The following is a 10,438-nucleotide window of genomic DNA, read 5'->3' on the forward strand; positions in this document are numbered from 1 at the left end:
TGCTTTCAACTGTTATATTTTACGGCACAGATTCAGTGGGAATCTGATCTGCTAAAATATTTGGGCTGTGAAAACTCCCACACTGTGACAGATGTCAAGTCCAATTAAGTGACTCGTGTCCAGGTTTCTGTCCAATAGGATTTCCCATTAAATATCAATTTAGGGGGAAAAAATTCCATCCCCCTTCTTAAGCCTTTATCTCTTCCACCATCTCCAGGCTAAATCAATTGGTACCAGAAGAGCCAAGAAGCCACACAGGCAGCTGCCTCTTTGCTCTGGCTCTCCCAACCTCTCCTTCCTCTGCTTCCGAGTCAGTGCACTCCAGAAGGCGTTCACTTCTCTCCAACCTTTCTCAAACATCTCCAAGCTACTGACTGTATACATTTTACCACAAGGTAAAGAGGGGAGGGAGTGGAGGAGGGGAGGGGGGTGTAACCAAACCTTGAAAGACTTTAAAACTGGAAAATAGGCGTCTGTGTATGCAACGTAAACGAGGGACACAGGACAGAGGCAACCTTAAGCCCTAGTTACTGTATTGTGTTCCTGGGATGTGGGGAGACATTGGCTGAACAAAGCATTATCTTGAAGAAGAAAAAAAAATGACTTCTGAGCCCCATCCATCCCTGCCCGCACTTCCCAGTTTCGCCCCAGCCCGATTAAGAGAAGGGAAGTCCTCAAGGAATGGAATTTTATCTTAACCATCTTTCTTATTGATTCTTCTGCTATTAGAAAGTGGAGGAATCAGTCCTTTGATGTGATTGTATTTATCTCTGCATCTCTTTTGTTATTTATAGAGCCAGCCCTAAGAGTGGGGAAGCGCGAGGTTTCAACACTTCGACTTAAAAAGATCAACAACGAATTTTCCGAAATGTTTAAGAACAATTAAAAAGCACGGGCGTTTTCAATCCATCAACTAAGTGAACAACCGTACCTTGCACCCGCTAAGACACCGCCGCTCGTTGTGGCGGTCGGCGAGATGACAGCTGCTTTCTCATCTGCGAATGTAATAAATATTGGCTGCTTGTAATATTTGCTAGGATCTCTCCTCCTTGTTTCCTGGAATTTTAACTCCAAAAGATTGGCGAAAAGATTATCGACAGGGCTCTTGCAAGGTAAGACATCTTTACGTCTCTTTTTCTTTAGATTAAGTTGACTCATATTATATTTTATAGACGCATTTCCCACACATGGTCGTAGACATAGATGCCCACGAGAAATATCATTTATGACTATTTAAATATCTGGAAAATTTAAACACGTAGGGAACAACCCTGGAACTTTTTGTCCGATTTGTAACTATGTCGTGGTTTGTTGTGGTTTTTCTCCCTGTGTATTTCTGCCTCTTCGTGCCAACTGCGTAGGTGTGAGTTGTTTTACTTGTAAACGTAGAGATAAGCCCTTATGGGGATCGCACGCGGTTCGTTTGGATCATTTATTGTTATTCTGTGGGTCCGTTTTCCTTGCACGAAAAGCTGTTTCCGAGCTCAGGTCGCTCCTGGGCAAGTCCGCGGCCAGGAGCCGAACCTACATCCCCTGGCTTTTGTTTCTTTGGAGCGAGCCTCTTACTCAGGACGGGTTCTGAGCCTTGCCTGCTAGGGGCACGGCGGGGCACAGGAGTCGCAGTCCCGTCCTCCCTCCCGGTGGCCGAGGCCCAAACGCTCAACTCGGGCAGGTTTCTGTCCCCACCCGCCTGCCCGGATCCCCCGCAAGCTCAGCGGTTCCCGAGGACCCGCAGCCCGGGCCCTTCCTCCAGGAGCCCGCGAGCAGCCAGCGGGAGGTGGCTTTTCCAGGAGGGCAGCGTCTGGGGAAGCTGGGCACAGACAAGGGGCCGCGGCCAGGCCTCCCGGGGCCACCGGTGCGCTGCGGGCTCCAGTACCCTGAGCTCGCGAACTTCACCCGCAGAGATGCAGCTTGTGCCCGGGGCGTCCCGCACTCGGAGCCCATCCCTCTCTTGCCCTCCCCAGCCCCTTAGCCCGCAGCAGCCCGGCCGCCTGCGTTTTCCCGGGAGGTGGTCGGCAGACTGCCGGGCATTGTGTGATTCACGTCCCTAGGTCCCCAATGTGTGTGGCAGTCTGCGTGACAGATGGTGCTCCGGGAGAGTATGAGGGCCGAGGAGTCAATTTTCTTTTGAAAGGACCGAACACATGTGTTGGGTCATTTCTTTATTATTTCAGAGAAACACGGGGAGGGGGCGACAGGAAAGCATTTCTATCACCGGCCTAGGTTCCAGGATGAGGTTCGCCCGCACCCCAGCGCAGCCCAGACCCTCAGGCGCTGGGAGTCTCCAGCTGCCTTGCCCCAGGCCCTCGGATGGGAAGATCACTCTGCATCTCCATTAAAACCCAGATGCATCCATCCTTCGGGCATCCATCCTTCGGGATCATTCGTGTCTGGGAAGGGGACAGAGCAAGGGAGGCGGGATAGAGCAGCTGATGTCTGGCCAGAGGAGACACAAGATGTCAGCCGGCCCCGGAGGTCCACGGTCCTTCTCCAGCCCCAGGGCTACTGGTTGCAGGCTTCGGCGTGGTGTTCGGGATGCACTCTGGTGCCGGCTCCTTGCCTCCCTATTTGCGTGGGTCTGATACAAGGAGAGGAACCTGGTCCCCTCCTAGGAGTGCAGGCTTGCTAGGCCCTCGCCTGCCATTCCTCCTTGCAAACCAAGGAGAACCAGATTCCTTTTATTAACTGACTTTCTGACTCCCCATCAGCCTCCAAAATGATGCTGAGTCCAGACCAAGCCGCAGACTCAGATCACCCCAGCTCGACGCACTCGGACCCGGAGTCTCTGGGTGGCGTAGACACCAAGGTGCTGGGCAGCGTGTCGGACCTGGAGCCAGTGGAGGAGGTGGACGGCGACGGCAAGGGCGGCAGCCGGGCCGCGCTCTACCCGCACCCGCAGCAGCTGAGCCGCGAGGAGAAGCGCCGCCGCCGGCGCGCCACGGCCAAGTACCGCTCTGCCCACGCCACCCGCGAGCGCATCCGAGTGGAGGCCTTCAACCTGGCCTTCGCCGAGCTCCGCAAACTGCTACCTACGCTGCCCCCGGATAAGAAGCTCTCCAAGATCGAGATCCTGCGCTTGGCCATCTGCTACATCTCCTATCTCAACCACGTCCTGGACGTGTAGGGAGGGGGACGCCGCGGGAGGCCGCCGGTCCTGGCGCCCGCCAAGGGCGACACACCTGGACTGCTAGGCTAGAGATTTGCCCAGAGACACCTGAACGCAGGAGAAAGCTTTGCAACCTGCTCTTTCTGGTCATCAAGGCTACAGAGGAAGATTTCCAAGCCTGGGAGGTGGGGGTTGCATAGAAAGACCTGGGGCTTGCAAGGGTATTTTTCCTAGCCAGAAAAACCTTCTGGAAGCACCTAGCATGAGTTGCCCTAGGGCCTCCCCTCGGTGTATTAGGATCCCCCGAGGGGGTGGTAGCTTTAACCCTGGAGGTTTTCAGTTCCCCTGTATTTATAGCCTACACATCTTCACCGTTCTGAAAGAATGAGGGCAGTTCAGCCCAGGCTGATGGCTTCAGACTAAGACTATCTGGGATATTTCTAACTGACAAATCACCAAATCTTGGGGAGAAAAAAAAAGATGAATATCTTTTCCATACAGAGATTAAGACACAGAAAGGTGTACCAGCAAACTTTTTGTTGCCATGTCCAATGAAAAATTATATTCTAATCTAAATAAAATCCTGAATATTTGGTAAGGTAAAAAAAAACATTCAGAACAGGCACACTGTGGAAGGATTTAAGCTTGGTGAGACTTTAACCCCAAGGCAGGACACTAAAGCAGATAGAAAAATCCACATTTAAATGAGAAATTTAACATCTGATTGCTTTTTCGGGCAAAGTGCCCCTTTAAATATCCAAAAAACCCCATCTGTTTGTGACCTTAACGTGGACTCATAGATGCAGTTAGAAAAAGACAACCTATTTTTATTTATGTTAGAAGGAGTAGAGTATTTTTTTCAAGACATTTATTTTTCAGAGTGGTGATAATTTTACTTTGGATACTCTGTGCCAATTTATTTATAGTCAAGTGTTTACACTCCCCCTCCCCACCCCCACCCCTACCCCGGTGAAATAATGGCGTCTAACTCTTTATGTGTTTGTTGAGATTATCTTGTGGTCTTGCCTTTTCTTTTCTGATTATATTGCACTTGTATAAGAGAGTTCCTGCTCCCCCCCTGTTTCTAAGCATATTTTCTATATTGAGAAGTTGGTTCTTTGGTTGTGAGATCAGCAACACTAGCCCCTCGCTATTATAGTTTTATAAAAAGTTAAGTGTTGTTATTCTTACCCGTAGTTTTGTCTGAAAAGTACTTTACAAACTGTTTTTAAGGAGAGTAGCTTCTTTGTGTGCGTGTGTGTGTGTGACATTTGTGTGTGGGATGATTTTAGGAAATTACATTATTTTCCTAAAAAAGAAAAGAAAAAAAGAATTCAGAACTACTTTCCTCTGTGACAACCAAAAAGAAAAGTCTATGACCTAGAAATGTTTCATGTTCTCAGCTGTGAAACTCTTTAAAGTAAGAGGTGTATTTTAGAGACAAGGAAGAAAGAAGAAGAAGAAAAAACCACATCTGCTATCCAAAGATTTTAGTCTTTTTCAGGGTTTTTTTGTGTCTCTGTTGCTTTATATAATGCAATATTTTGTAGTGAAAATAGATATAACCTGGTTTCTACCTGACGAGTTTTTCATATCTCATGACTGGTGCGCTGTTTTGCATATAAATAAAGGTATCAGATTAAAGTTCTCCTCCTTCTTTTAAGCATCTGTCTAGAATTCAAACCTGCTGGCCAGGTGTGAAATGTCATAATGGGCTCAGTTCCTTAGAAAGGAATTAGTAAACCAAAGCAAGAACAAGGCAGAACATGCACACATATAAGATTTGGATACAACACAGCCTGGGACAGTATAGATCATGTCACATCTGTGGGGAAAAGCAGGGTGATGTGTCTATAAAACAGTATAGAGATCATAAGATGCCTATTTTGCTCTAAAAAGAAACTTTGTAACTGTCTAACCCAAGCTCTTAGGAAACGCAGGGCCAAGTAGGTGTCTACATTAAGTGGCAGGCAAGAGCAGGGCGTGGTGCCCTGCACCCTCAGTCCATGAACCTGAGAGTTGGAGATGGGAGAACCAGGAGCTCAAGGTCATCCTCAGCTATGCAGTGAATTTGAGGCCAGCCTTGGCTACATGAGACCCTGCCCAAAAGAAAAAGTCACTGAGCAGACCATTTTGACAGCTTTGCCTCTGGGCACTTGAGCACAAGCAAGACATGTGTCACTGGAACATCTATCTAATCAGCATCCACATTCAGCACATGACATACTTGCAAAGAGAAATGGCCGTAGGACAACCTTAAACAGGAAAAGTCATCTGCACAAACCTGTGTCTGGCATAAAACATGAACTACGGTATCAGCAGAACCCATGAATAATTATAACCGTATCCCTGTATGCACATGCACATATAGAGCATTGTGAACTATATCACACCAAATCTCTGGTTTCCGTATAAAAAAGGAATTATATGGATTCTCAGTTGATGTTCCTACAGTCTGTGGCTCACAATGTTTTTGGTTTTCTCCCAGGTTTCGTGTAGTAAGCGTCCCCACAGCTTAGCAAGTAAGGCTTTGGTTTCTTCTTCTGTCCTGAGGTGTTGGGTTTGAGAGCACTTCCTGTTAAGGGTGTGGAAAAGAACAACATCTCCCTTTAACTCCTCTCTGGACAAGGTCTTGGCCACATCGTAGCGGCTGTTCAGTCTCTGGGCTGTGAAGACACATGTGGTCTGTGGCACCGTTGTAGCTATGTGTGGCTCCAGGGATCAGGAGGAAGTGACAGCTCCCAGTTGTCACAGAGTCTATCTAGTAAATACTCCTGTGTTAAAGAAACTTCTAACCTCTGGAAACTTTCCACAGACCTTGTCTCGCACAGTGAGTTGAAATCTAACTGACCACCATGGCCCTCCCTTTTACACCTGAGAGGGATCTATTCACTGACTTCCTGGGACCAAATGTGTTCCTGCTCATGAAGTAAGACAAAGGACAACACCCCCAGGTACACAGCCCCCAGGGTCCCAGAGGAAGATCTTTACAATGCTGTTTCAAATCCTCCAGAGAGAGACTAAAGTGCTGTGACTCACTAGAGCAGAGGCTTACTGGCTTATCCCTTGAAGGTAGCAAGGACCCAGCCCCATGAGGGTTGGGAAAACTAGAAGATTCTCTGAATATTAATGGTGAGATAATTCACTCTCACTCTGACCATTTGCTGAGGACACACTGTGTGCCATGAAAGGTCCTAGATTCTAAAAAGTGAGACCGAATTAGACAGTGTGGAACAGGACTCTGACAACAAATGGCTAAACCGTTCATTTGGAATGGCGATAAATGTCTTGAAGAGCCTCGTTTAACAAAGAAGGGAAGAGGTGGTGGAGGTGTGGTTGGAGGGGAGCAGTGTGCTCAGCAGGGCTAAGAAAGGCCTTGTGAGGAGAGACACTGATCCACTTGACCAGCTCCTGCTGTTGCGGCCACATGCATTCCCACAGCCTTTAATTTCTTGTCATGGCATGAAAACAGTGCAAACTTAAGCTACACTTTGAATTGTCACAAGGGAAGGCTGTCAAGCAAGGATCAGCTGACTGCCTACTTCAACACCTTTCCCAGCTGGCTTTGGCCTCATCCTTCATCCAGAGTGGCTTTCTACGCACAGATGTAGAGCATGGTTTTCTCCTACTGCTCCTCTCTCTTCCTCTGCCTCAGCTGCTCTGTGACTTGCTGGACCTTGCTGCTCTCCATCACATCCTGTGGCCAGGCCACTGGGGCCAAATGCTCCTTTGCTCAGAGACGTCTCCCCACTCGGATCCCCTGTCCATAGACTTTCCACACATTAGGCGCAAAAGTGCAAAAATACGTTATTTCCACGGAGAGAGCCAAGCAGGGTCAGGAGGAGTACATGTGTGATGGGGGTGGAGTGTAAAGGAAGGGAAGACTGAGGAGAGAGGAGGTGGTATAGAGTGAGTCAGGTTGAATGGCAGGTTGGGGGAGAGCAGGGGACACTTTCCCAAAGATCCTCTCGAATCTCAGATCCTGCTGGTAGTCATCCTATAAGGAAAACTGAGCAAGGAAACAGGTTCCTTCAAAGCTGGACCTGAGGATGGTACAATTGGCCATCTCAGATCTCTGTCAGTGGGCTTTGGGCTCATGCTTCGATGGAAAAAAAATGAAACAGAGGAGCACAGTGTGACAATGACTACAAGTCCACACACTGGGTGTGGTCTCTGTCATCCAGAGACTCATCTTCCTTCTTCATTGGCTAGAACCTCACCATGAATTCTGCTCTCCTGCGGTTGTCAACCTGAACCTGTTAAGGACTTCCTTACAGCGCCAGGGACCAGGAAGAGGAGGAAATGTCAGGGGGAGGGGGAGGAGTAGCTTTTTGTTTGGGAGGCCCTTATATGTCCCTGTCCCCACATGGCACAGGGAGGTAGGCAGCTAGCTTCTGAGCGGCTGGGACTTACATAGCACTCTTTCTGCAGCTCAAGAGCACAACTGGCCAAGACCCTTTCCCGGGTTCATTGTTTATTATGATAAATGGTTTATTATTATGATGATTTCTCATTTATTACTGTTACTGATACCAATAGGCAGCGTGTTGAGTGTAGTAGACATGTCACGAGTGACACCGTGTGTGCAGTGTGCACTGTTTCTTGTGATTCTCACACGCAACAGAGGTGGATACTCTCATCCTTTCCGTTTAGCAGAGTAGAAAGTGAAGCCCAAAGCAGTTAACAACGTGCCCGAGTCATGAAGTCACATTGGTTGATTAACAGATCAGTCCTTACTTGTCACATTCTAGAGCTGTTCACTGACATCTGAGTGACTGTGCCATGTGTATACATACCCCGTGACTCCTGTACAGACAGTGTATTTATACACCATCCACATACTTAGACCCCGTGACTCCTGTACAGACAGCGTACTTATACACCATCCACATACTTAGATGCCTCGGCCCAGGCAGCACCTTGGGACTGTAGTGATGAATGACTGGAATCCTAGCACAGCTGTGCCCTTAGCCAAGTTAAGCATGCCCTAATGTGGGGTTGATGGATCTGGAGGAATGGGGACCTTTACTTTTTCTACTTTGCAAGATGACCCAGGGCCAACCCTAGGGAGGAGTTTGCAGTAACCTGGCACTGTCCCTAGCTTCCCAGTCTTCTCGACCACATACCTCACCTAAGTACACCATCTCCCATTTTCACACAGAGGCCCTAGAACTATCTTTTAAAATTAGCATGCCATTCTATTGCCTGAAATCTCTCAATGCCTTCTTAGGGGGAATGAGATTCAGTTCATGCTCCAGGCATAGAAATAATTCACAGTTTTATTGTAGCCCAGCGTTTCTCAACATATGGGTTGTGACCACTGGAAAGCAAGCATTTCTGATGGTCTTAGGGATAGAGACACCACTCAGTAGCAAAGTTATAGTTGATAAATAGCAACAAAAACAAATTCCAAAATCATTGGAAATAGGTGTTTTCCTATAGTCAAGACCCACAGGCTGAGAACCACTGTTCTAGACTCTTGCTAGCACTGTCTTCAGTCAAAGGTTAAATATTATTGCTAACACACACACACATACACAACACACACGCACAGCACACACACACACACACAACACACACAGCACACAGCACACACACACACACACACACACACACACACACACACACACACACACACACACTGGCATGCCTAGTCCTTCCTAACCTGGGCCTTTGCACCTCCCTTGTGATCCAGTTTACACAGAATTACCCTGCTGCTGCTGCTTTCTCCCATGTCTCTTTGGACACCATCATTGCTCTGCTCTTTGGTTTTGACTTACACATTTCATTATGTGAGAATCTCACTGTTGATCTTGTCACTGTGCCAAGTCTATAGAGTCAAGGTCAGACACTGCCTGTGACTTACTTGACTGTGTCACAACCCCTCTTAAAGTCAGTGTTTTCAAGGATAAGACAATAAATAGTGCTCTCAGATGTGTGTGTGTGTGTGTTAGAGAGAGAGTGTGTGTATGTGTGTGTGTGTGTGTGTGAGAGAGAGAGAGAAAGAGAGAGAGAGAGAGAGAGAGAGAGAGAGAGAGAGAGAGAGAGAGAGAGGGTTTCTTGGAATAGTGTACAGTTTTACAGAAGAGCAAAGCGTAAGACAGGGTCAGTGAATGAGATCTGTTACTGGCATCTTTGTGTCTATACTTGCCTAGGAAGCAGTGTAGAAGGAGGTAAGTTTACTTTAGTTTTTAAGTTTAAAGTTATGAATATGTATATGTGTGTCTGTACGCATAAATGAGTGCAGAGCTTGCAGAGGCCACAAGAGGGCGCCACATCCCCTGGAGCTGAGCTATAGGTGGTTTCAAGTTATTGATTATGGGTGCTGGAAACCAAACCAATCCATTTGAGGAGCAGAACTCACTCGTGGCCACCAAGCCATCTCTCCAGCTCCTAAAACTAGAATTAATTTGTGAATGTACTAATGGCCTGTGATCCCCACTAACTGTATCTATCTGCATGTGACAAATTATGAGCTCTACAAAAAGCCAGCCAGAAGATATCCCTGATGAGGGCTATTAACAGGGAATATTGGGATTTGCCATAAATACATAATTTAAAATCACCTACACTTCTGACAGCCTCATCCCATTACCAGACCTTGGCATTTTCTCTTCTCACAAGACCAAGAGTATAGATGCAAGCTCATTGCAAATCTCTCCTACAAGTGGACGTGGCCTTGAGCAAATTACTAATTCTGTGCTGTAGTTCCTGCATCTGTGAAATAGGGAGCCAGAGGCAGGGGTGTGATCTCTATTCTTTAAAAAGTATTTAAATGTTTTAAAAAGTATGCATGCATATATGTATGTATGTATGTATGCATGTATGTGTATGAACACGCATGTGCCCAGAAGAGGGCATCAGATCCCTTGCAGCTAGAGTCAGTTGGCTGTGGGCTAGCTGATATGAGGGCTAGGAATCAAACTCAGGTTCTCTGGAAGCACAACCAGTGCTCTCCACTGCTGAGCCATCTCTCCGGCTGCAGATCATGCAAATGGTACCATTTTCAGGAAAGACAATTAGATCATGTAAAGCACCTGGAACATGTTTTGTGCACATTAAAAAAACTCAGTAGCACTGAGTTAAGTGACTTTTTGTTAAGTGACCTTTTTTTTTAAAAAATGGGTCTTAACAGTAAAATGTATAAAGGTAACGGGCAGAGAAAATTTGTTGGGGGATTTCCTGCTCAATTTTGCTAAGTACTTCCAGGTCCAAAGTGAAATTTCTCATCTTTCTGGTCACTGTGGAAAGGTATCTGGGGAAGGGCACACTCAGGAACTTCTTCAATCACATAAAGATGGTATAATTGAAAATGTGGGGAAGAGGGTCTGT

At 47.1% G+C, this 10,438-nt stretch overlaps 1 protein-coding gene across 3 annotated transcripts; it reads left to right on the forward strand.

Moving 5' to 3' along the window:
- Positions 1-215: 215 nt before the first annotated feature.
- On the forward strand, positions 216-5,554 carry Nhlh2 (nescient helix loop helix 2). 3 transcript variants are annotated; one of them, XM_006233047.5, is made up of 3 exons: positions 222-395; positions 795-1,112; positions 2,709-4,756. In XM_006233047.5, exon 3 carries the CDS (start codon positions 2,717-2,719, stop codon positions 3,122-3,124), a length of 408 nt encoding a protein of 135 aa, XP_006233109.1. In that variant the 5' UTR covers positions 222-395; positions 795-1,112; positions 2,709-2,716; the 3' UTR covers positions 3,125-4,756. The 3 variants fall into 3 exon arrangements, with proteins under 3 accessions (NP_001099927.1, XP_006233109.1, XP_038957996.1); NM_001106457.1 differs by having other exon boundaries at positions 216-395; positions 801-5,554; XM_039102068.2 differs by lacking the exon at positions 222-395 and having other exon boundaries at positions 606-1,112.
- The last annotated feature ends 4,884 nt before the right edge of the window (positions 5,555-10,438 follow it).

The sequence above is a fragment of the Rattus norvegicus genome, chromosome 2 (assembly GCF_036323735.1).
Source record: "Rattus norvegicus strain BN/NHsdMcwi chromosome 2, GRCr8, whole genome shotgun sequence".
NCBI lineage: Eukaryota > Metazoa > Chordata > Mammalia > Rodentia > Muridae > Rattus > Rattus norvegicus.

Bases quoted from the DNA above. Each gene is read 5' to 3' on its own strand.
- Nhlh2 (NM_001106457.1), top strand. From the start codon at position 2,717: ATGATGCTGAGTCCAGACCAAGCCGCAGACTCAGATCACCCCAGCTCG.